Below are 27588 nucleotides of genomic sequence, written 5' to 3'. Positions count from 1 at the left end.
TTTCCATTTCTCTTATATGCTCTGCTGTTATGCAATTTATTTCTCAAAATATGTTCCAATCTCCATATTATTCAGGAAATTTTTTCGTCTCTCATATCTAGTTGCTTTTTTTGGTTCATGTTTTCCTTTTCTGCTTACCATTCTATTTTCTGCATTCTGTTTACATTTATGTATTTGTGAATTTAATGCCCTGCAAAAATACACATTTGCCTTATCTGTTCGCTCACCTGTCACAATCGACACATAGGTGAAATAATCGTCCTATCAAGGAACCAGTTATAAACCAGGACTTGGCTATCCATATGACTACACTCGTTCTCAACCAACAGAGAACTCTTGACCAGATTTGAGGCTGTTCCATTAGCGGTGTGATTGAGAATGAATGGCCAGACATAACTTGGGCCAGTTCATTTAGGATCAGCACGGAGCACTTAAGTAGTTAGATCTTAGGTTTGTAAATCACCACAAAACCTTTAGGAATTTGGAGAACTTGTTTGGAGGAAATAAGATTCAGGGAAAACTGGAGAAAAGAGACATGTATATTCATCTTTGCATCAAGGATTGGCATTCGGTTCTACTATTGTTGGATGAACTTCTTGCCCGTATATAAGACAAGTTCTTCTGTTGCTTGTTTTCTAGAGGTTTTGTTCACAAGCTACTCAAGATATGGTGTAAGAATTCACTGGACTTTATGAAACAACAATCCTATATGTGGGACTCAATTCTACCAATGCAATGCCAAAGTAAAGGAATTATTGCTGATGAGTCGATGACCAAGGAATACTTGTTTGTGAACATCTTTGTTTATTCTGGGGAAGTACAGAGACACAAGCGGGCATGTATTTTACCTTGTTTCCTTTAAAATTTAACCTTGTTTACTATTGATCTTAGCTTGAGTGAGCTCTCTCTGCCCCCCTCCTCTCATTTATCTATCATTCTCTCCCTCTTTTTATTTTCTAACTTTTGTTTACCTAACGCAGGGCAGGTTTTCAGCCTCAAATCCAGGTTAAACATTGAATGTAGCTGGCTGATATCCAGCAGGTATTCATTCATGTCATCTATACTTTGTTAATTGTTAATGATGCTTCAAATGCATGGTCCTAGCTTAGAAAATCCTTTTTGTTCTTTCGACTTCTGAAAGCATAGAGGAAAGAATCACAGCAATAAACAGTACAAATTAAACGATGGTTTAGAAGATATCAATGTTTTTCTGTCAGATTATTTCTTTCTCCATGATATATCCCAATGCCCTCCCCAATGCATTTGCTATTTAGGGATCTGGAGTGGAATTTATTTGGCAGTTAGCTATGGATCTTTAGATTTAAGAGACGTGTATTGGAGATTACTATATGAATGCTTAACGCTTAACTGATATTCCAGGAATTGCAATTCTTTATCATTCCTTTGATATTTAAGTAACTCATTTGTTCTTACCAAAATAATACATGACTCATTTAATACTTGCAGTTTCTTCATTACCAGGAATATCTGAATTCAAATTCATTAATCCATTCCTTTCATGCCAAATATCATTTGAAAGAGAATGAATATTGGGTTATGCGTGGATGCATATCTAGTTAGTGTAAATGCCTTAGACATCAAAGAATTCCAAATTTTCCTTTTGGGGCTTGCATTGCTTTTGTAGTCAACATGTTACATCTATACTCAATTATAAATAGGCATCACATCCATATATATTATCCCCAACAGGGAAATTCAGATATTATCAATCTCATAAATATGTATATACCTGACTATGATAAGTCCAAATTTTTACCTTCAAATCTTCATTTTCTCTATATATAAATCTTAGGAGTAACCTCCTCATTTTTGGTATAACACAGACAAAACGCTCCTAGTTTTTTGTAAAACACAGACAAAATACTCATTGGTTGCAGATATTGAAAACTTCCAATGCTTTGTTCAGTCTCCATCTTCTGATCTGTGCTGTGAAGATAAGAAGTTTAAAACGCACATGGCTGGGACCATTGGTTTATCGTTTCAATCTTTCAGCTTTCTGGATGGAGTACTTCAGCTCTTTTTGAATGTTTAATCTTGAAGGTGATAAGACAATGTCCTTCCAGATTGACCCAGTTTCACAAGCTGGGTTAGGGTGCTTGTAAAGTTCGTATATGGAATTCGCTGTGTCATTTAATCGGCCCACACTTTTCAAGCAATCAATTTCATCTGGATCAACAAGCAAGGTTCTGTCTTTGTCTTTCCATCCTATCAACTTCACAACATTTATTATCTTAGTATCACACATATAATGTTAGACTACTATAAACTACTTCCAAGCATAACTTTTTGTTATTGGTCTGGTCCTGGATCCTATGTTTTCCATCCATGGTTGAATAAATATATATTTCGCATCTTACATTTAGGACTCTTAATGTCTAAAGCAAGGTTATTTCAGGTCAGATAGAGGGGCTGGCTCATAAAACGTGCAACGACTATGAGTTCTGAGGCTAGGAGATACAGAATTCAAGAAAGTCCATTCTTATTGAGCCTTGGTTATGTGGAAGTCTGCAGGTACATAGGCTTTGTTTGATTCCTTAGTTTCATGCATGGAATGGAACACTCTTGAGTTGAGTTAAGGTATGTGTGCAGGTTCTTTTCATTGGAAAGGAAGGAAGATATATAAACTAAAAGAAGGGATAGCAAGTGTACCTTAGGTGGACCTTCCAATGCATTTGTGCAATATAGTCTTGCGTTGTCAACCAGTTGGCAATATGTTAGAAATGCATTTGCAAATCTCTTGTGGGATTTCAATTGTGAGTTTACTCGTACAGCTCTTCTACACATGATAGCTCTCCTGTTGTCATTGACTTTCATTTATCAGGGCCTCAAGAGGAAATGCTTTTCTTTTTATTGCTAGAAGTTCGAAAGTGAACAAAAAAAATAAGGTAAGACCACATACCTTATGCCTCTTATAGCAGCTAGATAAGCATCACACACAACTCCAACAAGCTCTATCCTGTATGGTTTTCTCTTTCTGCCTCCTACTTGTTCTGGTTCTTCATCGTCCAGTCGTTCCCAATAGTTTTCGATAACAGTTCCATCTTCACCCTCCTTGTAACCAGGTCCCATCCGATAACGGCGGCGGTGGACATTTCTCGCCATTGTTACTGTCTGCACAACAAATGGTACCCAAGAGAGTGTGCCATCCATGATCACATCCCGCCCTTCATTAAGTGCTGTGACCAAGAGTGATGATGCTGCGTCTGTAGATGATTGGTGTACCTGTTTGAAATCATTTTTATCAGCTCATACCATCCTTGAAAAATTATTTGAATGAACTTTATTTAAGTATAGGTATCTATGTGTTTTGTTCCTTATATATATATATATATATATAATGATGTATACCAGTTCAGCAGTTTGAAGCATGTCATGATGTCCTCTAGAGCTGAGGGCTCTATATATAACATCTGATTCTTTGAAGGCATCTGCCTCAATGACTACTGCATTCCCCGCTGCTCCAGCCCAGAATGTTCTACAACACACATTTCAACCAAAAAGGTTAACATTAAATGATGTTTTCTTTGGCTTGAAAATGATGGTTGAATTGAATGAAATCTACCAAGCCATGATGATGGGAGGAGCTTGCCTTGTCGTTGCTTGGTTGTAAAATGTGATTACAGTAATGTAATATAATTGTTTATGCTTATGATTTCTAATTAACTATAGTAGCAAACATAATTTCCTTATGCTTATGAATTTCTACCCGATATATAATAGGATCGGTTATCAAGATATTCATGTAGGCTTCAATCCATGCCATGCGAGAGAGGGTTGAGAAGGAAAATGTTAAGGGAAGAAGAGAAGTTGGTTTATATATATAGCATGCATTTTGCTTGAAAAAGGAACTCTTACTCTTTGAGGATGTCCTTTAGCACAGTGCTCTTCCCTGCTCCCATTCCACCTCCCATGAGGAGGAGGACTGGACTTCTATCAGCATGTGCTACTGGAGCCATCACCTCTGTACATGTCGAGTCATCCACCGCAGTCGCCAGTCCCATTGCTTTCATCTCTTCCACTAACGTTGTGAAAACTCTAGCCACCTTCAAATTTTTCGTCACCCTCTCAAATCTCTGTTCTCTATATCACAACACAAAGTCAAGATTATATTCAATTTTCCCTACCAAAAAACAAAATTACAATAATAATTGTGCTTCACTTTGGTAATGCTTGCGTATAATAAGTAAGTCCTACCTACCTGGTTGCTGCCATGACAATGTTCTTGAGCTTCTTTTTAGGCTCATCACAGCTCAAGATCTGAAATTTTACAAATCCTTATCACTTGAGGTTCCACAGAAGAAAAATATGACTAATTAGGATTTTAATTACATTCTTTCATATTGTCATTCAATGCAAAATGATTAGGATCTTAACCACCTGACTAATCATGAGGTCAGCTAGGCTCCAATGAAATGCAAAATAGCTGAGGATGCATCTCTCAAACTCCTCCACAAGCTTCACAAACAGCGAATCGGCATCCGGTTCACTTGAGAAGAAGTTATAGATATCATCCTCAAACCCTTCAAATTTTCTGATGTATTCAGTGGCTAACTTGCAGAGATGTGGACATTCTCTTCTGTCTTTAAATCCCAGCTGCCTAGCTGCATGTGCACCCACAAGGCAATGCGGAAAACACAAACACACAAACACACAAAGACAATTCTGTTAAAATTGCTTCTTGAATTTTCTGCCAACAGGTTTTACAATACAAGGCCTCATATATAGATCACAATAAGTCTTTTTTAAATTTTTTTTTTAACATGGAGATAATAAGTGGAGATATCATGTTCTATTAATTACCTACCTACATAATGAGGGAACCTTTCAAGCTTGTGTTGAACACGGCTAGAGTCAGATATTTTCAGGCGTGGGATGATCTTCTGATCCTTGAGCTTTCGCAGACGGTAATGCACCGCAGCGGCGATGATGATCCCGATGGAAGAGGCTACCAGGATCTGTGTGAAGGTAAGTTTGCTGTTGTTGTGATCTGAAGAAAACTGAGAGGTGAGGAGTGATAAATTACGTAGCTTTTTGCATGAAGGATGGAAGCATATAGCCACGGAAGAGGCCAATATCAAGAGGCTCACTAGTTTTGTTCCATGATGCTTACCTTTCTGCATGTCTTAAAAAATTCCAGGAAAAATAGCTAGCTAGATGTGATGTGAAGAAAGATCGAGTCTTTTGTTACTTTTCTGCGATCTGATTTGGATTTCGATTGTGAAGACGAGAGAGAAAATTTGGCATTGACTTATGCTTTTTCTAGTTGCATGTTAATCGTTATATGGTTACTTGTTTCGAAATTGAGTGGTGACACGTCTGCGATGCGAACAAATATTTATATTATTATTATTATTAATGATGTTTCTAAAATTGTACCCCATAAACCTTCTGTCCTCGTCCCTGCCTCTCCCCTCACAACACTGATATGAACTTTTCACTTTCCTAATAATGTTCCTCAGTGTTACACATCAATATGCGTTAGTAACAAATTTATTATAGTAATTTTTCATTCCCTACTTGAAAAATATAAACTTAGATTGTTATTGTAACAAAGCGGTTACGGGAGAATGGAGAAATGAATTAGGATTATGACCATGGCAATAATATGATCCTTTTTTTTTTTCCGTAACTACGATCATATTATACATCGCATCGCATGCATATGATCCATTTGGTAAGATAATCATTTTTCATCAAAATTAGTTAACTGTTTATGTATGCATCACATAGCATGTGTATGATCCATATAGTAAAAAATACACAGCACTTGAAAGTTGCTCAAAAAAAGTGCACATAAAAGCTCCCAACCTTAGTACATAAAATTTTCAGCATGGACACTACTTCTGCAAGTCGTTGGAATTGTCAAAGCTACATACAATAATACACCTCACTTAGGATTCCTAAGAACAATGATAACTGAATCCCCACGGAGAAACATCTTGCTGATGAATCTATCCTTGTTAACAGGTTGGGCTTTTTTCTTGCCTTTTCCGGTCTTTGGCACCTGCATAGACAAATAAAAGACAACACAAATATCATGAGATAAAAAGAACTTTGATAATTGATGAAGATCTACCAACACAAATGGAAACAGAACACAAGATAAAACCCATGATTGGGAATACCTCAGTCCACATCTCCCTAACATTTTCCAGAACCATGTTGCAATGCCTATCAAATGCTCTCACACGGCCAAGAAGCTTTCTGTTGTTACGACAATTGATGAGCACCTGTTTGCACAACGAGAACCAATTTGAATAAGAATATTTTCCTGATATGTAAAGCCTTTATTGGCAGAGAACTATGAAATTATAGAAAGCATTACCTGAGTATTATTCTTCACACTCATCATAAGAACAGAGAGTGGTCCTGTATTAAATTCCTCCTCCTCGTTCTTGGCAACCTGCAGCATTCAGGTTAGATAAGAATCTTCACAAATTGATGATACCAATAAGAATAAATATGCTGACTTTGGGTTTCAGAATGAGAATATGACAAAATAAAAGGTTTCCAGAATGAGAGGGGAAATAATCACATGCGACCATGTCATATACCAAGAGAGATCACTCTCAAACATTTGGTCCCAATGGTTTTATTTAGCAGGAATGGGAAATGAGTAAAGGTTTGGAGGTCCTTTAGAAGAACATGGAAAAAGAAACACACAAACATAGGAGGCATAACACAATTACTCTTCGATAATTACTAGTGCTCTGATGCATTAAACAAAAAATGACTAACTGAAGTGCAACAATATTTTGAACTCAGATTAGTTTCCATGAAATACCATCAAAGTATCAATAAGTACAATTCAATACAATCACAGGTGGGGGTAAATACGAGATATTGCCAACTGCCACTAGTTCAAAGTTGCAAATTCCAATATCCAAATTCAGGACAACCCATTTTACTCAATCTCTCAGATAATACATAACATTTAAAGATGCAGAGAGAGATGTGATAAAGAGGAACAAAATTAACTCAAGAGCAGAATAACTTACATCTTCCTCCATTGGCCGGCTGGAAACAGAGAGGGAAATAAACACAAAACAAAAAAGGAAACCTTGTTAGTATTTCAGTAAAAAGCTAAGGACAATTGCAATTTGGCACATCAAACTAATCATACCTCATCTTGAACAAGGGGTATGTTTCTAGGATTTTCAACCTGGCAAGGAACAACAAGATATACCAAATTAATCCGAGTATTAAGTAAGTTCACCAATAAAATTAAGTAATACTCTACTGATATTACAATGGTATTACATACTGAGATCTCATAAATTCATTGGATGTATCATGGAAACAGTAATTTGCAAATGTTTTCAGTTCTCAACACTATTGTAATAAGCTATTGTACCAACTTTCGTTTTTATTGTTTAATTTTAATTCTATGAGCGGCAACACTATTTTGCGGATGTTCTCATACATTCATTGAAATTGGACGTTCCAATGAAAACCGAAGTTGGTATAAAAGCTTATTACAAACTGAAGTTCAGTGACTCAAAATTTAACCCTTCATATTCCCTCTATCTTAATTAGCTTGATATACTTATAAGCACCTTAAGCTACAAAACCAGAACAAACAATTTAAGCATCACACCAGCTAGCAGCTATGCATGCAACAGTAAATTTAGGCATATTATGAACTCATTAAACTAAGCAGAGGTTAAAAACAATTGATTATTAATTGAATGGTGAAGAGATAGTTTAATCCAAACAGTACGACAAAAAAAAACTACGATTGCTTCTTCCCTTTCTGTAATGCACTATCAATAGCAACAGCAAAACCCGAAAACACAGCAACATCAGCAGCAAAACCCAAAAACACAGCAACATCAGCAGAAAAACACAAAAACAGTCCAATATCAAATACCAACAACTTAAAACAGTTCAAAAACACTAAATCTGAATCACCCAAACAGTCAGGCAGAGATTTTCATACCTTTATGAAAGCCTAGAGGCAGTGAGATCTGAGGGAGAGAGGAGGATATAAGTGAGACAGAGCGTCAGATCCGAGATAGCTGAGCGCAGTGAGATCGAATGAGGAGGGAAGAGGCAGAGCGAGAATTGAGAGAGAGAGAGAGAGAGAGAGAGAGAGAGCGCGCGCGAGGGAGATTTGAGAGACCGAGAGCGAGCGTGAAATAATAGAAAAGGTTTAGGGTTTAGCGTGGAAAATTGATTTTCGAGAGTTTTCAAAATTTTGGCTCATTTTTAAATTAATTTTCATTTGTTCAAAAACTAAAAACTAAAAATAATTACCAAATACATTTCCACTTTCTAAATTTTCAGAAAACTGAAAATAAAATTGTTTGGCCTTAAATTAAAATTAAAATAATCTAATACATTATATTTTGAAAAGCAAGAAATAACATATCCACATTTTTCTAACCACTTTATTCTGATTTCTCAAATTTTATTGGGATAGAAAAATCCAAAACTAGTCACGTGTCATTTTTTAACCAATTTTTACAATAAGAATCAATTAGAAAATGACAAGTAGCTAATTTAGGATTTTTCTTTCCAAATATGCTCTACATGAGTTTTTGTATAATATGAAATGCTAAAATAAATTTATTTATAAAATTTAATTTGAGTAATAGCTAATAATTTATATATATATATATATATATATATTTAAAGAGAAGCTAATAATTTGTTAATTGGCAAACAAATTTGATTAATATAAACTGCAAAAGAGAGAAAATGAAGAAGTTTTTGTTTACCGCTAAAACGACACCAACTACTACAATGTTCTCTTGATTCAATACCAAGTCGTTGACACATAAACGACGATTAGGTTAGCTGCTGCTGCTGAAGTTCTTCTGCTAACTACTACTCTACGATGAGCTCATCGGGAACAGCTTCAAAAGTAAAGTTATCATCTTTATTCGCAAACCCACAAAGACCCACATCTTCAAATTCCAAAACTTCAAGCAAGCTTTCATCTTTGTTCATCAAGAACCAAGGCACGCCCACTTCTTCAAATCCCATAACTTCATCAGAAAACTCAATTTCCAAAGTTCCAATCCAAACCCAACTTGAAAGATTTCTTGAAACCAACTGTAAGTCAGGTAATGTTACCATCAATGAAGCGCTGCACTATTTTGAGCACATGATTCAAATGCAACCCACTCCTTCAATTTGGTCATTCAATCGTTTATTTGGTGGACTTGCCAAGAGTAAGCATTGCTCTCATGTTATTTTGCTTTGCAATAAGTTAATATCAGTCGGGTTGTTGCCGAATTTCATTACGCTTAATATTTTGCTTAATTGCTTTTGTAATGTGAACCGGGCTCGTGATGGTTTTGTGGTTATGGGAAGTCTTTTAAGGAGGGGCTATAGACCAAGTACTGTCACTTATACAGCATTGCTTAAAGGGTTGTGTAAGGAGGATAGGATTGATGAGGCAACCAGATTGTTTAAAACAATGATGAAGTTGGGGTGTCAGCCTACTGCGGTTACTTTTGGTACTTTGATTAACGGGTTGTGTCGAACAGGAAATACGAATGTTGCGCTTCGGTTACATGAAGGAATGGCTAATGGGAATGGTGTCTATGGTGTTGAGTGTAAGCCAAATGTAGTATCTTATGGGACCATTATTAATGGGCTCTGTAAAGCTGGGTTGGTAGATAAGGCGAAAGAACTTTTCATAGAAATGAAAGATGGAGGATTTGTCCCTGATGTGATTGTGTATAGTGCTCTAATACATGAATTGTACTACAATGAAAAATGGGAAGCGGCTAAAGCATTGTTAAATGAGATGGTGGATCAGGGTGTCAGGCCTAATGTGGTGACATTCAATGTGTTGATAGGAGTGCTTTGCAGAAGGGGACATCTGAAAGAAAGCAGTGACTTGTTAAAGTTGATGATTCAAAGGGGCATAGATCCTGATGTATTTACTTACAACACTTTGATGGATGGCTTCTGTTTAGCGGGTATGCTTAAAGAAGCAAGAGAGCTGTTTCATTCTATCCCAAGTAGAGGTTGTGAACCTGATGCTATTAGCTACAATGTGTTGATCAATGGATACTGCAAGAATAGGAATATACATGAAGCTGTCAAGCTTTACAAGGAAATGATTGGCAAAGGAACTAGGCCAACAGTAATAACATATAACTCCTTATTAACTGGTCTTTTTCATATGGGTAAAGTTCAGGATGCACAAGAACTTTTTGGTGAAATGCAAACTCAGAACCTGTTACCAAATTCAACAACATATAAAATATTGTTGGACGGGCTTTGCAAAACTGATCGCGTACCAGAGGCAATGGAACTTTTCCGTACTTTAGAAAATTGCAACTTCAAAATTAGTGTCGAAATGTTTAATTGCCTTATTGATGGCTTCTGTAAAGCAGGGAACCTTGAAGTGGCTTGGGATCTTTTTCTTACATTGTCAAGTAGAGGCCTGGCACCGAATGTTATAACATATTCCGTGATGATTCATGGGCTCTGTATAGAAGGACAACTGGAAAAGGCAAATGGTTTGTTTATAGAAATGGAAGGGAATGGTTGTGCTCCAAATGTCATTATTTATAATATCCTCATGCGTGGTTTCTGCCAAAGTGATGACTCGGCGAAAGTGGTCGAACTTCTTCACAAGATGGTCACAAGAAAATTGTCACCAGATTCCTGCACAGTCTCCATTGTCATAGACTTGCTCTCGAAGGATGAAAAGTATCGTAAATGTCTGGACTTGCTTCCAACATTTCCTGCCACTAGCCAATCGAAGATGACATGATAAGTTTAAAAGTCACGAGCATGATTATTCAGTCATAACTTCTAATCCAAAAGTCTTCTGATTTTGTTCACACATTCAACCAGAAGTTACAAAATGTGAAGGTGCATTGCCATGATCTCAAATGGACAATCGTTATTGTATTCAAAGAAAAAACTTCAGTGGTGCAGTCTGTGCGAGATCAGATCGCATAGATGGTGTAATGATGGATTGAACGAGCATCCACTAGTGCCTGCAGTGCGTGAGTGACTCCCCTGAATCAAGGTTGCAAATACACAAGACCCAGCGCATCATACTGTTTTTTGGGTCAAATAGTACAGCGTATTTGTGCATGCCAAAGTTATATTTTTTTTCTGGTCTGGCGTTCTGTGGCATGGTGTTAAGTAGAAGAGAGGCTCACCTAAAAAAGTTACTTTATGTCACTAAAAGGTTACTCTTCTGTCAATTAAAGAGAGAGCATGATCCGCAGAGTGGTAGTAACCAGTTGGCCTCCTGTTGTACTTGATACTTTTGTAATACAGGTATTAAACTTCTTTGTATTGCATCAAACCTTAAATTCTGTGAAATATTTATGTTTAATGAGAATTGTAGATTTTTCTGCTGCAATACCTTTTTCTAGCCTTTTGTTCGCTTTCCTTTTTTGATGAGCACAAAATATTTCTCAGCTGATGAGTGCAGTCTCAGCAAACTAGCATTTCATTCTGGAAAAGAAAAATATCTATCCCGCAAGTTGAAAGAGGGGCATTGAAATGGTTTGAGAGTCTGGCCTCACTAGTTGATCCATGATGGGTAAAACGTATGGAGTATGTCTTTGAATGTGTGTGTATATGCATATATGTATATATTTAGTGTATTTACAGAATACTTCAGTATTTGCTGTTTGCACTGAGCATAACTGGTAGGTATGCGTTTTCTTTTGCTAAATGGCCCAGTTTGGTGGGGAAGAAGAAAGTAAACTTGGATACTAATAAAACTGAATTTTTTTTATTTTTTATTTGTAGAATATGCTTTTACTTGTACCATCTGGTCGACAGCCTATAGGGAGATTGGATATCCACCATGAAGAATGAAAACACCCACATAAATACAATTAGTTTCTAGTTTTGAAGGAAACAACTGTGCCACATAAATATAATTACTTGTACCATCTCTCTCTCTCTCTCTCAGCTTTTTTCCTATCATTCAGCAATAAAAGTAGTTCAAATGATGACTGAAAAATGGCATGCATCAACAAATATCACCCTTAGGGTCCCATTGCTGATCTTTAAGCCAGTACTCCAACCCAAAAGGGCTGTATTTTGTTAGCAGATCAGGGTTGAATTCTTTTCTTTTCTTTCTTTTTCTCTGTTATTTTGGGTGGATGGGTTTGTGCCCCAAGGTAAGCTAGTGCTTAGCAAACGTTTCTTTACAGCATTAAAGACCATCTGATGATAAAAGCTATTGCCTCTCACATCAGATGAACCCTTATGAGATTTTTCTCCTCAATTTCAGATCCCTAAACTTGAAAGGATAGGTGAAAAAGTATACATATTATTGTACCAAGAAGCTTTTGTAACACGTTCTCTCTGAAGACATGAAATTTCTCTTTTTATCTCCTGCTTTTCACTCAGATGGTGAGACCTCCAAATGATTGGGGTAATTACAACTTAATTTACCAATCTGGTTGATTGGAGTGATTGCAGCTTAAAAGATAAGTATATGGGTCATGCAGGCAAGATGTCCTTTGATTGGATTTTTTAAAATTATTTATTTATGTTTCTTGTTGGCTGCTTTTCAAGCATCATTAGTGGGTAATTCAAGAAAGTAATAGATTGTTACATTATATGATAATCCACCTTTAAACTTCATACATAAGATGTATGTCAGGAGAAAAACTTGCATGTCCCGGGTTCATGGCCCGGCCCCCTCCATCGCTATCTAACGCAAAATCAATAAATATAGTTCATTTTTATTGTTGAGAAGGGACCAAGGGCAAAGTCAAGAACTTCATCAACATGATCAAAGACCAGTAGATAGAGTAGGTTCCTCATTACAAATTTACTAGTATTTGGTAACACTATTTATTGAGTTATATCATATCATTTGAGTTAGAAAGAAAAACACACAAGCAAGCAGACAAGGTCATATTGGTTGGCATACACACTCCCTCCTTTTTCTCACTTTGTAATCTTTCATCCCCCACTATTATTTCTCATCTCTCTTAAGTCCAATCAAACCCTACAAACAAAAGTACTTGGATTCCATTTTTTCAACCCTTCTTTCAAAATGAGAATCCGAACCACAATTATAACTCTTACACATTGATATCGTTCTCACATCATGAAACTGTACATTTGCATTTGCATTTGTTTCTCTCGCCTTAGCTTGTGGATACACTGCTCTGCTTGTGCAAGTTTTTTCCTTTTTCCACCCCGACAAAGTAAAATCATATCAAAGCAGCCAATTGAGAAGCTACAGTTGTCAATATCCAGGAGGTCTGTCCCACCTGAAATCATGAACCTCACATGTAAATCTGAGCCACATGGAAATATCAGTTTTTTTGGTTCCCCATTTAGGGTTGACTCATCTTGTAGATATGGTGGTTTGGCATGGAAGAAAGATATGCATGTACTAAAATCTTAAGAAACATGCTAACCCAAATCACAGTATAGAGAGACTCTCTGTCTCTATATCCTTTCCCTTACTTTTCCCAGAAAATTTAACAAAAAAGAAAAAAAAAAGAAAAGAAAAAGAAAAAAAGGGACACTAGCAAATAAACAAAACCAAAAGGACAGAAGAAAAAACTTAATTTGCAGTCATATGTTCACAATGGCACTGCATATCTTAGTCAACAAATTTTAGGCATGGAAGAGATAGAAATTAGACTCAACTGATGATGCTTGCTCCGGTTGTCAATTTCGGCTACAGGTAGGCTAGCTGCTCTGCTTTCCTCAATTGAAAATCTGCAGCTTCTGCATAAATACTACCATAAGTAAGGCAAGAGGCTCTCATTCATTGCATTTTAATTAATGCATGATATGTATATAAAGTAGTGAATTATTTCTCTTAGTTGAGGGGAATGAAGCCTGGTCCGAAATCATTCAGACTATGCTTAAGCTCTACAGTTGTGAAGGATCTCGAACCAGACAACATTCCCCTCAACTGTTTTGTGAGAGAGAGAGAGAGAGAGAGAGAGAGAGAGAGAGATGAGCAGAGAGATTTGATATGGCCATGCATTATATATATATAATGGGGTCCTTATACACGTAAGGATGAAATAAAACCCAAGATTCTTTCTTCATGTCACATGACTTGGAGTCCACTTTCTACACCAGTACTGCAAACCTTGCTTTTCAAGTTCACACATAGCCAACTGCATGTATAGATTTATATATGTATGTATATATGTGTGCATATATATATATATATATATATATATATATATATATATATTAAATGTTAACCAAAAAAGATACAAAGAAAAAGGAAATTGTCAAGTTTTTTTTTAATTTTTCCTCCTCCTCAAGCATACATTTGTGAATTGTGATGAAGTCAACTTTAGGTACTTCAATTAGATTAGGGAACAAGCTACGCTCTACTTCCAATTGTATATGGTCCAGACTTTATAGTTGCGTTTTTAACATTCAAATTAATTTTGAACTTGGTCCCATGCCATATGCATAAACAAATTAAATACATGTAAATATGTTCAAATTGTTTAACATTTTTATTTCTTTTGGTTGAAGTAGCTTTACAAAGACTTAGGGCTCGTTTCAGAGTGATTTTAGATAGGTCAGAATCACTTCTGGGGAGAAGCGCCTCCCACGTGCTTCTCCACATAATCACTTTTAGTGATTTTAAGTGATTTAGGGGAGAAGCACCTCCGGAGTGCTTATCCATAAAATCACTCAAAGAGATTATTTGAAAAAGTGACAAATGATTATTAGCATCTCCAGAATCACTCCCAAACTAGCCTTAATAATTGTTGAAGTGATTAATTAGTTTTTGAGGAGGGTGTTGCTTTCATGCAAGGATCTTGACCTTGTGTTGATTGCAGCTCACAAGTAAAGGATATGTCTTTTGCTTGCCACTAGGGTAAAGGGATGGTTCATAGCAGGTGGAGAACCTTCTTCTATATATATCATGCAATGCAATGCAATGCAATGATGGCATGCGTATGTGCAGCTAGCTAGTCTTGATGCCAAGCTTAAATCCCAAGCTTAACACAGATTGGCCTCTTAAAGCTATAAGACAACCAACCAACCAACCATCCAACAAATTTAAAGAAGAAAAGGAAAAGGGACAAAAGAAAAGTGGATTATAAAGTCCATTATGCATAATGCTCTCACCTTAATTTTTGTCTTGACTTGATCATATTTTAATATCTCCCCATTTCATATTTGAAATCAATGAACAACCCTGCTCTGTAATATATCCAAGTCAAACTTAGCCCACAAATTTATAGATTGTGGAAGAGAGAGAGAGGCATAGATACAAATTAATAAGATTTCTCTTGCTTGACTACAAATTTATAAAGTTCTTCTTAGAGATATTGGAATCAAAATCAACTTTTTAATTGGGCCCTATATGTTGTTTTGTTTGGAATTGCTGGCCTGATAAAGTCTCTCTGCATGCTACTACAAAAGATAGATATTAAATATTGTATCACCAATCAAGTTTAATACTAGAAGCTAATGAAATCATGACCTCTATGCGTATAAAAGATATTATGCTCACCCGGCCTACAAGTCAAAGCGCCTTTCCGAGTAGGCATTCTGTTCCCACATTTCAAGCATGTTCTTCTCAAAAAGTGGTGTCAATTTTCATCTTGGTATTTGAAAACTTATACACAGTATCACAAATTACCCGCTACATGTCTAGTAGTATCTTTCTTTCCAATGTTTCGAATCCCGCCTTCCCGCTGATTTAAAGAAAAAAGAAAAACCCCAAAAAAGAGTAGCTGGTACCTGTTGATTTCTGTAGGTATCTTTTTTCATTTTGTTGAAGAATGACATGTGGGTTAGGCCTCCATCTATGTCAAGGCAGTACACATGAATTCCACCCTATGAAAATACATGAATCTATATGAGCTGTTGCCTTCTGTACCAATGGGTAAAAGAAGTAATTGATAGAGCTTTCCTGGTTAACACTGAAATGATAGAATATATAAGACAGTAAAAAGGTAAAATTTGACAGCATTTTAACATTTGAATGAATCCATGATATTCTATGGCCAAGCCAGAAGTAGCAGTAAATGGGTGAATGTGAAAGGACAAATATTTGATGATTGATAAGCTTTTTTGTCTCAGAAACCCATCAGTGGCATCATGAATACTTTTTAGTCTCTCTTTTCTAACATAAAATCTATGACTCTGTTGTACTATATACAAACAAAAAAATGTTGAAAATCATTTGTCAACAAATGTGTATTGGAGCTGTAGGTATATCTTCTTCAATTTCAAAAACAATTAAACTTTACCTTACATATAAATAACCTTCTGATGTCTGCTATTATGCAAACAAATGGCTGAGATATTTGACTTGCATATTTCAACTTCCTCAAAGTATGTGACTTTTTTGGTTCTTTGACTTTGTGGTGAACTTCTTATATCTAAGATAGTGTTTTGGTTTGCTAGGAGATTGAAATATTCAAGCAACTTTTGGCTGAAATTTTTGACTTAATATGCAGGTATTGGTGAAGTCAATTTGCTGCAAAGTTTTTAACTCCTTTCGGTTTTTTTTGGGTTACTTTGCCAATGGTACTTGATTGCTTGTGATGGAAGTCGTGTTGGTTGAAGTTCAAACGAAAAATTGTATGCATATTTCGAAACTCAAAAGACCCTCTATAGAATAAGAAGACGGAAAATTTCCAGGAAAAAAAGAAGAAGAACTAAAGCCTCATCCTTAAGACATGAAACAACGAACTGGACATTGATTATCATCCGAAAATAAAAAAAACCTACAGAAGATCGTTTTGTCTAAGGAAAGCCTATGAACACGAAAAAATAATACAAATCCAGAAGAAGAAAAAATATAGAAAGAAGAGAAACGTCTATATCCTCTTTGCACAGTATCAACTTTGGTACCCGTAACTAAATGGGCGCTGCACAAGTTGTTCGGAAATGTCCGGTCTGATTACAGCGGCTGCAATGGACAACTCGTTTTGTACGACTACCATCTTCTGTGCGGATTCGCCTTTTCCTTGGTCGTCCAGGTGGTCGAAGCGACTTTGGCGGGTTTATAATAACCCACATATCTGTATTACCATCATTCTGGTATCCAACCATCTCCTTCCACAGAGTTCTATCGGGAATTGGATGAATCGTCTCTGAGTAGGCTTTTCGATAATTTGCCACTGTGAAGCAACTTTCAGTGAACCGATAAACATGTTGCCTACAAGACTCCAGAGCTGCCGCAGCATGAGAACATGGCAGCCCGCATAACTGCCATCCACGGCATTCACAACAACGGTTACGAATATCAACTGTATGTGATCCTTCATGGGATCTAACTTTAAATTCAGCTTCATTTGAACGGACCACATTATAAGTACGAGCAAGTGCAAGTGCGTCTAACACACACTTTTCAGCAGAAGGAACAAGTATGCCTGTCCACTGCATGCTCATTTCACGGCGCTCATTGAACCAAGTCATCAGATGCCGTCTGATACACTCCATCATTTGAATAATTGGAAGCCCAGATGCTTCGATTATCCAAGAATTTATAGATTCAACCATATTAGCCGTCAATTGCCCAAACCTTGTTCCCTCAAAATATGCTGTCGCCCACAAGCGAGGTGAAATTTGTTCAATCCAATGGGCTGCTTCCTGTGATACAGCTTTAATCTCAAGAATTTTTTGTTCAAACCCAATGCTAGTAAGAGCATAAGCAGCTTCCCAGAGAAGGTTAACAAGCAAAGTATTGTTAAATTCCTTGCGTAAACTGTCACTTAGATGGCGCATACAAAATCCATGAAAAGCAGTTGGGAAGTTAACTTCCACTCCATCGACAATGCCCTTTTGTCTATCAGACAGAATTGTAAGCCTTGGCATGTACTCCGCATAATTTTCAAGCAGGACACGCAGCTCGGAGAGAAACCACATCCAATTTTCATCATTCTCTTCATCAACCACCCCAAATGCTAATGGGAATAGAGCTCCATCTCCATCAAATCCAGTAGCAAAAAGCAAAGTCCCAAGATACTTGCTTTTCAGATGAGTTCTATCAAGTCCAAGAAGAGGCCGGCATGCATTCAGAAACCCATATATTGATGCATGTAATGAAACAAATAGGCGTTGGAAGCAGTTATCATCAGGATTACCATAAACCTGTGCAATACTTCCAGGATTGGTCCTTCTGATCTGGTCACAATATTGAGGAAGGAGTCTATAATCTTCCTCAAAAGATCCACGAACAGCTGCCATGAGCCGTTCCTTTCCCCTCCATGCCTGCTTATATGATAGTGCAATCCCATGAACTCGGTGAATCTCTTCTAGTATCTCTTTTGGTTTGTAATTAGGATTTTCCCTCAAGCGTTGTTCCACAGAATCTGCAACCCACTGGACTGAGGCTTGTTGATGACCAAGATGGGTGATTCCACCACAGGTGTGTTCCTCATGGATGGTCCTTATAGTGAAAGTAGGAACACCAGGCAGCTTTGCAGCATGAATCCGCCAAGAGCATCCTTCAGTTGCACATTTGGCAGTGAAACGAGTCTTGTCAGACTTAACTGTCTGCATCTCAAAGCGAAGCGCAATGGCAGCATCTCTCAGTGCCCTTCGACAGCTCTGGACATCAGGAAACTCTTGCCCAACAGTCAGCTGGTGATTAGAAGCTATAGCTAGGGATCGACACTGGAGGACAGGAGGACTATCTAAAAGCTGGGAATGCTGCAAAGTCAAGTCTGAGTCAGGCACAATACCCATATCCTGATTTTCATCTATCGCTAAATCTAAATTTCCGTGAAGATCATGTTCCTCCACAACAGACAATTCATGATTCTCTGATAAACCCAACCCGTGAGTCACAGTAAGAGCAAGTTCGTTATCATGGTCATCAACATCAATATTCTCTTGATCAGTTTCAAGACCAATATCTGGATCCAACTCCAAACCTTCTTCTTCAAGATTTTGAATACGACTATGCTGAAGTGCGATCTCATGTTCATTTGTCTGATCAAAAGTTAATCCATGATCATGGGCATGTCTAAAAACCTGCTTATCGTCATGAGTACCATGCCCTAATTCCAAATCCTGATCATGGGCATGCCCCAATGCAAAGTCATGACTTTGACCTAGAACCAAATTGTGATCATGCCCCAGTCCCGGATGTGAATTCTGCCTCAATGGCAACTCCCCATTTTGCCCGAGAATCAAATTATGGTTTGCCATTACAAGGCCAAAGTTTTAACAGAACCAACCCCCACCAACTCAATCAAATGATGAACTTAAAGTTGGAAGATTTCTGCCCACTTTGTATTTTCGAGTATACCTGTGTCACGAAAAATGCATTTTTGGATCAAATTTATATTCATTTTACCATTACACTGAACAGTGGGATATGTAGTCCAAGCTAGAGCACCATATTGTTACCAAATATTGTTTGCCTGTGTAACTTCCCTCGAAAATAAGAGAAATAACAGTCATATAGATTGAGATCAGCACACAGCATTCTCTGGCGCATGAATTCTTAAACGAATAAGCTGAAAAAGTTTTTAAATTGAAGTCTGAAACTCAATATGCTATATCACGCTCTAATTGGCTGCTGAGAAATCATAAGGAAAAGAAAGCAAAAATCTCAACTCAAACCAATACGACCGAGGCACACCTAGAACTGGGTAACTCAAAGTTATTTAAATATTTTGTTGAAGACCAGAAGAGCACACAAATGCTAATTTTCCTGAGCTTTCTCAGCAACCAAACATATAATTCCTAGCCAGAAAAAGAAAAAAAAAGTTGGAGTGCGTCAGAACTCACTGAATTAAAGCGTGCCCACTGCCCAGAAGCCACCAGAAGCTCAAACTCAACCTGCAAAATTATAGCCAAAAGAAGAAATATAATTAAAATCATACCAATCAGAAATTTCAAGAGATGAACGAGAATAGAACAGTATAGATGCATCTAACAAACTAAATAAGTAAATAAAAAATTCTAATTGATTTTCCGAAAAAAGAAGAAAAAAAGAGCACAGAGAGAGAGAGAGAGGTTTGAGTTTGGCGGGTGGGCGAGAGGGAAAACCTGAAAGGAGAAGGGTAGAGAAGGGGAAGGCACAGAAATTTTGCAGGGGCAACAAGGGCAGCGAACGGACTTGGGAGATTCTAGGGTTAGCCAATTTCAAGGGTATTTATGTCATCCCGGTTTTCCTTCTCGTTCAATTTTTTGGAATTCCCATATTAACCCCATCTCTCCTTTTCATAATTTGTTTATCCTTTTTCTTTTATTTTGCATATATATATTTTTTTAAGTGGTCATGAAAAATGTGAATTTAATATTGACTAATTTTCCCAAACTTTCCCATGAGGAGGGAAAACAAAACCTGAGTTGGGAAGAGGGTTTCACTTTCCCCCTACTTTCCTATGTACTAGGCAACCATTTTCCATGTATGAACTTATCAAACAAGAAAAAGCAACTAATTTTCCATCCACAAACCTTCTTTACCATGAATCAAACGAGGCCTATAGATAAAGATCATCATATTGGATTTCAAAATTATATTTATGGTGCCAAAAATAAAGTATTTTAAACTTTATTATTTACAAGAAATCATTGAGATGCTTAATCATTACAGTTTATATTATTGTTTTCATTAATGAGAGACAAATATTTAAACTTGGAGCTTCTTCTAGTTATTAAAAAGAGAAATACTTTTAATTCCTACAATATCAGTTAGAGTACTGAATTATAATAGATGATATCACAGTTATTAATCGAAGAATAGACTATCATTCATTTTATTTTTAATATTTTATAAGAAGTCCTGAGAGAAATTCATGACTCAACCTGTGCTTATATTATACCGTTCTCATAAACACTATATATATAAAAAGAAATACTCGAAAATATTCCTAAAATATGCATGATTGTGAACTGAGAGCTAATGTAATGTAATTAATGATGAGTTGGGGAGGGGGCATTAATGGAAGAGAGATAAAAGTAGAATGGTAGGGGCGTTGTTTCGTAGAAGATGAGGGCTACGAGCAATAGGGGCAATTACAAATCAGGAGAGAGTGAGGGGCACTAGTGTAGTTGTGTCATCATCTTCACGGTTTTTTTGGGACTTTACGTATTTTTTTTCCACATCAAAACCAAAAACCAAGCAGCCCCTGTTTTTAAATTATTTACGTATTTTCCCCTCGAGATGTCTTGTCACTCAAAGGCCAATTCATCACTGTGGGCCCACCACAGTCACAGGTCACTGTTTTAAGTCTGGTGAAATGTTTTTGTGGGCCAAACCCCAAATAGTAAATTTGTTTGGGTTAAAAGAGCCCAAATAGTTTTTTGTTGGAACTGGTCTCCCTCTTTCTAAGTATTATTTTTTTAATAAATAGTTTAGCCGTTCGGCTATACTTGGTTTTTTTAATTACAAAAATACTATAGCCGAGCGGCTATACGTTTTTGACACGTTTTTTTATAAATAGTGTAGCCGCGCGGCTATACTCAAAATATTTTTTAGAAACACATATACTCGCTCCGCTATACTCCTATTAAATATACTATACTTAAAGAGTATAGTCATGCGGCTATACTTTTTTGACACATGGTGAAGCGGGAGCTAGCGCTACCTAGGTCCCTTTTTTTTTTTCAATAAATAGTATAGTCGTGCGGCTATACGCAGGGTTTTTTTAATTTAATAAAAACGATTTTTTATTATAAAAATAGTATTGCCGAGTGGCTATACTATTTTTGACACGTGGCGAACTGGGCGCTAGGCACGAGGCTTGAGGCGGGTCCTTTTTTTTTTATATAAATAGTATAGCCGTGTGGCTATTGTCGGGTTTTTTTCTAATAAAATTGTATAGCCGCGCGGCGATACTATTTCTGACACGTGGCAAGAGGCGCTAGCGCCAGTCGGCCCTTTTTTCTTTTTTTATTAATAGTATAGCCGCGCGGCTATACTCGGGGTTTTTTTCCTAATAAAATTAGTATAAGCGCACGGATATATTCCGGTTTTTATTATAAAGAAATAGTATCGCTGCTCGACTATACTGGGAATTTTTTATATCTATTAAAAAGTGTATAGCCGCCCGGCTTTACTGGGGTATTTTTTTATAAATATTTTTAATGAATAGTATAGCCAAGCAACTATACATATTTTTCATATTTAATACACTTGTTTTTTACAAAATTTTCAATTACACACACAAAATTCACGTATTATACACATATTTTTCATATTTTATTAAATAAAAATAATATGTATTTGAAAAATTAAATAAGTCATATTAAAATATTATATAGCGGCCGAATAAAACATGTACTTATTTTATTCATATTTTCCTGTTCCGTATTTTACTACCTGAAAGAATGTGAGAGGCTAAGATTATTTCTTACTTGTTGTAACAAAAATGAAAGATGGTGATTTTGCAATCTCTTTGCCAATGAGAACAATAATTTCAAACAAAGATTTATGGATATAGTAGTAAGCTAGGTGGTATTATTCTTCATGTAAAGTGTTGTTTGAAATGTGAAGCAATTACTAAGAACACTCCAACTCAGCATGCAATTCTCTACAACAAATAATGTGTGTAGTAACAGAATTTAGTAGCACTCGAGAGAACGAGGTAGACCAAAGGCAAACATTCTCACACAAAAAGACGAAGAAAAAATGAACTCTCAAATTGATTTAGTGTGAAATTTCTCTCTCTCTTCAATATTTGCTTCGGAGGGTCCTTTTTTTGTATTTTTTTTTATTTTAAGGTATATGCATTACAAGAAAACTCATGTTCATCCTACTTTATGCATTTAATCATCAGAAAAGGTAATCCTGGCATGCTGTTTCTAGAAATTCATCCTTTGCATTATGCATTTAATTATCTGAAAAGGTAATCCTGGCATGCTGTTTCTGGAAATTCATCCTTAGCATCATGCATTTAATCATCAAAAAAGGTAATCTTGGCATGCTATTTCTAGAAATTCATCCTTGGCATGATGCTAAGTATTCGGTTAATTAAATGCCTTGAAAATATGTAGATACTTGCCGACGAAATACAACAGAGAAATGTGGAGATTAGAGAAAGAGATCCACTCAATGATATTGCGGGTTGCAACACAACTTAGTACTGAGGCGGCTGATGAGAAAGACCTTCTGCAAACGATTCTTAAGGGAGCCAAAAATTATGGTGATGCTGATAGCCTATTTTCAGGTATCTCCCAAGAGAAGTTCATAGTGGATAATTGCATGAGTATATACTTAGCTGGCCACGAGACCACTGCCGTCACCGCATCATGGAGCTTGATGTTACTAGCTGCAAATCCAGAGTGGCAAGCTTGTGCCCGTGCCGAGGTGCTTGGAATTTGCACGGATCACATTCCAGATGCTTATATGCTTCGAAGCATGAAAACAGTATGTTACTTTAACAGATATATATATTCTGTTTTTTTTTCACTCACTGAACATACTCAGCTAATGGAGCAATTGCAAATGCTACCAAAGCATTTTTTAGCGTTTGATGTAAATAGTTCAAAATTACTATGACAGGAGCTCTTGAATAAATGAATAGGTTCCTAGTTTGTTCGGCCATCCCACCCTTCTTGGGATGACAGAAGCACTGGAAAAGCACATGATAGGTGAATTTGTATTTGATTCTAGTGTAACTTTTTTTATGTACGAAAGTGCTACTAACAAAAGCACTATGGAGTAATAGCGCTTCATACAGAAGCACTCCTGAACAAACCCAGATTCTTTACATACTCTGCTAAGCTAATGAGCTCATGCAGTGTTACTGTACATGTATAAATTTGTTATAAGAACTGATTTCCTTTCTGCCAAATAAAATGATATGACCTTTTATTCTAAACTCATTATAAATATCCTGGCAGTTGAATATGGTGATCCAAGAAACCTTGGGCCTGTGCCCCCCATCACTGATTGTTGTAAGACAAGGCTTGGAAGATATTGACCTCAACAATATTCAAATTCCCAAAGGAACCAACATTGAGATTCCAATCCCAATACTACAGCAACTGCCTAATATCTGGGGGCCTGATGCCCTCGACTTCAATCCGAACCTGAGACATCTGGTCTGCAAATCAAGACCCTTTTCCACTAGACCAGTTGGCATAAAATAGCTCTTTGATATCTCATCAATCTGTTTATCTCTTTCTTCTTCTTCTTTTTTTTTTCCCCAAACTTCAAAAATAAAAATATGTATGCACGGTTGCTGCGAATGTCCAATGAATAAAATCTATAATTTTTGCATTTTCAAAAATAAAAATAAAAATTCAGTACATATAAGATCCTTTGCTATTCTTTTACACGACATATCATATCAGGTAAAAAAATCACCTCCCCACATCCATGCAAACGAAAAGGATAACAAAGGCACCACACCTGCTCAATAAGCAATGTATTGAAAAGGTGCAAAGAATCGAGCACCTTGCGCGCAGGAGGGTAAAAAATCTGCTTGCAGAGAGAGACCCGGAAAGCAAAGCTTTAATGCCTGCTCGAACTGATGTTTTCCCAGGAAAGTATTTCATTCTGATCCCATTTGCAATGAAGCCAGCATAATTACAGTTAACTTAACCCGGGCCTCGTTTTGTGTTAGTAGAACTGCGAAGGTCTAAACAAATCCAGAGAATGAGATAGCTCCAACAGAACAGAATTCATTGCTAAAAACTTACTGCTGTTATAATATGTCAGCATGGCACTTTTTTCTGTAACTGTGTCAATTTGAGCTTCGGAAGCAATTCTGACACCACCTTCTGCAAGGATACACAATTTGGCTGGTTTTCACTTCCGTTTATGACCAATTTTGAGAGAGACTTAATTGCCTGGACCTCTAAATTTTCATCGAGTAATTCATCCAAAAAATCGTCATCCTCATTGAGATTTGATGCCTTCATAAGTTCTATTACTTTCTCCAAGGTTGCCACATTCCTACCAGCACCACAACCCATGGCAGTTGCACCACCCACTGCATTTGCAATTGCTAGTGTATTAACCGCTGGCATATTGTGGATGAAACCATATGCAATAGCAGCTACAAAACTATCTCCGCATCCAACAGTGTCTATGACATTTACCTGTCACAATTCAGGATAAAAACTAAACTTTCATTGTTGCATCAGCTAATAAAAAGAGCTGGATTTGAATTCAGACAGGCTGGAGCAACAGAAAATAAATGTACTTCCTGGATGTATAAATTACTTTTGGCCAAGAGATATGGTCTACATACACATACACACACCAAACAGGCATATTCAGAGCATGTACATCACTTTTGTTAGAATATGAAAAACATGATTTCGGTTTGAAGGGCTTCCATGATGGTGCAATAGCAAGCAATACGAATAAAATTTGATACAGAGTCAGATTTAGACACAGAAGTCTAAGAAGAGTTCATAAATTATGTGAATTAGTATTGTTCCCATTTCATTGGATGTCGTCGAAGGGATTATGGGTATCAGTACTGTGTCATAAAACAGGAAAGTTAAAAAGTTGACTGCAAGATCATGTGAGAATGTCAAGTTAGAAACTAATACCTTGAATGCTGGTGCGCAAGAGATACTTGACCTAGTTATTAGAATGGATCCCCTTGGACCCATTTTGACAATCACCCATTTTGTGTGCACCCCTTGCTTGAGCAATTCCTGCCCTGCTGATATTGGGTTTTCAATGCCAGTCAATGACTCAGCCTGGAAATCATTAATATCAGTATAGCGGATTAGCAGAACAACAATACAGAAGAAAAATTTTACAGTACAATTTAAGGAAGAATTTTAAATGCTTTTTCACTAGTAGAATGGATTATCATAGAGAATAATTTCCATCAGCAAATGTCAAACCTCATCAGAAGTTAGAAGAAGAACGTCACTCATCCTCAACAACTGGCTAAGTGCTCCACGTTCTTCAGGTGTACCAGCAGAAAGGCTCTTTCCGCGCGGTCCAGGGTCGAAAAAAAGTGCTGTTCCAACTTCAACGGCATACTCTACAGCTGAGACTATTACACCAGGAGGGAGTTCATCAAAGCCATAACCATTACAGAATAGAATCTTTGACTGTTTTATAGCTGTCTTGACTTGTTCAGATAACTTGCTCATCCAACTGAATGCAGGATCCTTACTGAAATCAGCCCGACTGATGAACAAAACAGGTTGATTCAGATTGCCAATCATATGCCAACTTGCTGAAGGACAGCAATCAGAAAGCATCTTCTGAAGGCCCATGACTAAAAGAAAAGAAAAAGGTGGAAGAATTTACCTGCAAAAACCATGTCTTTGCAATGAATCCACTAGAACCCAGCATAAGAGTGTTTCATAAGAAGCACTTGAACTGTCAACGTTGGTATTTTCACACATGCCAACCATACCAATTCCTTCGTCATGAAGAACATCTACAAGGAACTGCCCATATACTTCGTTACCCACATGGCCAATTGCGATACAATGAAGTCCCAGTCTCGCAGCTGCTATAGCCATATTGCAGTTTCCACCAGCTTCCCAGTGTTGCTAAATGTAGAAGCATATAATCAAAGTTGAAGAATTTATCAGCAGACGCTTATAAATTATCAACTTTCTTTACAGACACTATACATAACGTAAAAAACATACTTTTGACAAACCAATAGCAGTAACCATTATTTTCACCAAAAAAAAAATAACAGCAACCATTATACGAAGTCTAAAGTTATAGCTTGAGCACAAAGCAAGCTGTAATCAAACAATCCCAACAAATAAAAGAGTCCAAATTTCGCCAGAGTTAAAAGAAAATACCACCTAACAAATTCAGTTCTTTTACTTCAGTTCTAAAAATAAATAAATAAACAAAATTTCCTACTTACTTATTGAAATCAAAAGGAAAAAACTCAAATGGGTTAATTTCAATGGTACAGTGAAAGAAATACAAAGATTACCCAACAAAAAAGAACAAGACTTCTTAATCAAAAAAAAAAAAAACAAGACTTTTTACGCACACAGTCAGAAGCTGAGCGAGAAGCAAACCTTATCGGGCGGCGAGGCAGATAAGCGGTCCATGTAAGCTTTGCGGTCGTGGACATCGGGCGGGGGCAATTTGGGAACATTGAGGACGATATCGACGCAGAGATTGCCAAGAGTGGCGACGTCTATGTCTTTAACACCGGCGCTCTTGGACTTCAAGTCGTGTACGGAGCCATTAATGGGGTTGGAGTTGGAGTTCGGGGTGTGTTTGGGCGCGGAGATGTCAAGCCTTCTGGTGCTGTTGAAGACGGAATGGGCGCGAGTACAGATTGGTGCCAAAATGGGGTAGGATTGGGATTGGGTTACCCTAGGGTTGTGGGGGAAAATTGGGTGAGACTGGGAGGAGGGCGCATGGTATGGAATTGGGGATTTCAGAGTTATGGTGCACTGATGCATTCAGACAGACACAGAGAGAGAGAGAGAGAGAGAGAAATGGGCAAGAAAATGAAAAACCAAATGACGCTGGAAATGGCGGAAGAATGGAAAAGATTGGTTCCAGTGGCTGAGGCTGCAACTTTCCGTAGTATGATCCCCCAACAGCATGTTATCGTTTTTTTTTTCCTCTTGCCTTTTGAATTATGGAGCTATTAGCTTATTTATTTATTCATTTATCTTGTTATGTGAGGAAAAAAATCGTGTTGCAAAGCCTGTGTTCTTAATTTAATTTAAATTTCATATTGGGCATTTATGTTTCTTTTCCAT

General features: G+C 37.0%; 6 protein-coding genes across 7 annotated transcripts; 2 read left to right on the top strand and 4 right to left on the bottom strand.

Moving 5' to 3' along the window:
• Positions 1-1993: 1993 nt before the first annotated feature.
• On the bottom strand, positions 1994-5199 carry LOC110763453 (calmodulin calcium-dependent NAD kinase). Its single transcript, XM_021966241.2, has 8 exons — positions 4826-5199; positions 4399-4622; positions 4220-4278; positions 3877-4101; positions 3370-3496; positions 2921-3243; positions 2671-2815; positions 1994-2233 (listed from the first exon to the last, which is right to left on the bottom strand). The coding sequence occupies exons 1-8, from the start codon at positions 5139-5141 to the stop codon at positions 1994-1996; spliced, it is 1659 nt and encodes a 552-aa protein (XP_021821933.1). The 5' UTR covers positions 5142-5199.
• A 508-nt stretch (positions 5200-5707) lies between these two features.
• LOC110763428 (uncharacterized) lies at positions 5708-8193 on the bottom strand. The gene is made up of 6 exons (XM_021966216.2): positions 7961-8193; positions 7145-7183; positions 7020-7038; positions 6347-6424; positions 6147-6251; positions 5708-6025 (listed from the first exon to the last, which is right to left on the bottom strand). The coding sequence occupies exons 2-6, from the start codon at positions 7147-7149 to the stop codon at positions 5909-5911; spliced, it is 324 nt and encodes a 107-aa protein (XP_021821908.1). The 5' UTR covers positions 7150-7183; positions 7961-8193; the 3' UTR covers positions 5708-5908.
• A 553-nt stretch (positions 8194-8746) lies between these two features.
• On the top strand, positions 8747-11731 carry LOC110763406 (uncharacterized). The gene is made up of 2 exons (XM_021966188.2): positions 8747-11274; positions 11419-11731. The coding sequence occupies exon 1, from the start codon at positions 8861-8863 to the stop codon at positions 10754-10756; it is 1896 nt and encodes a 631-aa protein (XP_021821880.1). The 5' UTR covers positions 8747-8860; the 3' UTR covers positions 10757-11274; positions 11419-11731.
• Positions 11732-16636: 4905 nt separating this feature from the next.
• LOC110763477 (uncharacterized) lies at positions 16637-20079 on the bottom strand. Of its 2 annotated transcripts, XM_021966265.2 has the most exons (3): positions 19969-20079; positions 19708-19758; positions 16637-19222 (listed from the first exon to the last, which is right to left on the bottom strand). In XM_021966265.2, exon 3 carries the CDS (start codon positions 19120-19122, stop codon positions 16825-16827), a length of 2298 nt encoding a protein of 765 aa, XP_021821957.1. In that variant the 5' UTR covers positions 19123-19222; positions 19708-19758; positions 19969-20079; the 3' UTR covers positions 16637-16824. The 2 variants fall into 2 exon arrangements, with proteins under 2 accessions (XP_021821957.1, XP_088102359.1); XM_088246233.1 differs by lacking the exon at positions 19969-20079 and having other exon boundaries at positions 19708-19962.
• A 2869-nt stretch (positions 20080-22948) lies between these two features.
• Positions 22949-24018, top strand: LOC110763405 (cytochrome P450 714C2-like). Its single transcript, XM_021966187.1, has 2 exons — positions 22949-23293; positions 23770-24018. The coding sequence occupies exons 1-2, from the start codon at positions 22949-22951 to the stop codon at positions 24016-24018; spliced, it is 594 nt and encodes a 197-aa protein (XP_021821879.1).
• Positions 24019-24124: 106 nt separating this feature from the next.
• LOC110763464 (pfkB-like carbohydrate kinase family protein) lies at positions 24125-27537 on the bottom strand. The gene is made up of 5 exons (XM_021966252.2): positions 26890-27537; positions 26150-26397; positions 25735-26026; positions 25432-25584; positions 24125-24972 (listed from the first exon to the last, which is right to left on the bottom strand). The coding sequence occupies exons 1-5, from the start codon at positions 27280-27282 to the stop codon at positions 24586-24588; spliced, it is 1473 nt and encodes a 490-aa protein (XP_021821944.1). The 5' UTR covers positions 27283-27537; the 3' UTR covers positions 24125-24585.
• Between the last annotated feature and the right edge of the window lie 51 nt (positions 27538-27588).

The sequence above is a fragment of the Prunus avium genome, chromosome 8 (assembly GCF_965620075.1).
Source record: "Prunus avium chromosome 8, drPruAviu1.hap1.1, whole genome shotgun sequence".
In the NCBI taxonomy this organism is placed as follows: Eukaryota; Viridiplantae; Streptophyta; class Magnoliopsida; order Rosales; family Rosaceae; genus Prunus; species Prunus avium.
Note: the sequence above shows the minus strand (reverse complement) of the source record. Positions and strands in the feature narration are given on the sequence as shown.

Excerpts from the sequence above, each read along its gene's own strand:
- LOC110763464 (XM_021966252.2), bottom strand. The coding sequence starts at position 27,282 with ATGCATCAGTGCACCATAACTCTGAAATCCCCAATTCCATACCATGCG. Across the intron at positions 26,398-26,889 it reads CTGCCTCGCCGCCCGATAAG|CAACACTGGGAAGCTGGTGG; the intron begins GTTTGCTTCTCG and ends TTCTACATTTAG. Across the intron at positions 24,973-25,431 it reads CTTGCGCACCAGCATTCAAG|GTAAATGTCATAGACACTGT; the intron begins GTATTAGTTTCT and ends GAATTGTGACAG.
- LOC110763477 (XM_021966265.2), bottom strand. The coding sequence starts at position 19,122 with ATGGCAAACCATAATTTGATTCTCGGGCAAAATGGGGAGTTGCCATTG.
- LOC110763453 (XM_021966241.2), bottom strand. The coding sequence starts at position 5,141 with ATGCAGAAAGGTAAGCATCATGGAACAAAACTAGTGAGCCTCTTGATA. Across the intron at positions 4,623-4,825 it reads AAGGTTCCCTCATTATGTAG|CTAGGCAGCTGGGATTTAAA; the intron begins GTAGGTAATTAA and ends GTGCACATGCAG. Across the intron at positions 2,234-2,670 it reads CATTGGAAGGTCCACCTAAG|TTGATAGGATGGAAAGACAA; the intron begins GTACACTTGCTA and ends AATGTTGTGAAG.
- LOC110763405 (XM_021966187.1), top strand. The coding sequence starts at position 22,949 with ATGTGGAGATTAGAGAAAGAGATCCACTCAATGATATTGCGGGTTGCA. Across the intron at positions 23,294-23,769 it reads TGCTTCGAAGCATGAAAACA|TTGAATATGGTGATCCAAGA; the intron begins GTATGTTACTTT and ends ATATCCTGGCAG.
- LOC110763406 (XM_021966188.2), top strand. The coding sequence starts at position 8,861 with ATGAGCTCATCGGGAACAGCTTCAAAAGTAAAGTTATCATCTTTATTC.
- LOC110763428 (XM_021966216.2), bottom strand. Across the intron at positions 6,252-6,346 it reads GTGTGAAGAATAATACTCAG|GTGCTCATCAATTGTCGTAA; the intron begins GTAATGCTTTCT and ends TTGTGCAAACAG. Across the intron at positions 6,026-6,146 it reads TTAGGGAGATGTGGACTGAG|GTGCCAAAGACCGGAAAAGG; the intron begins GTATTCCCAATC and ends TTGTCTATGCAG.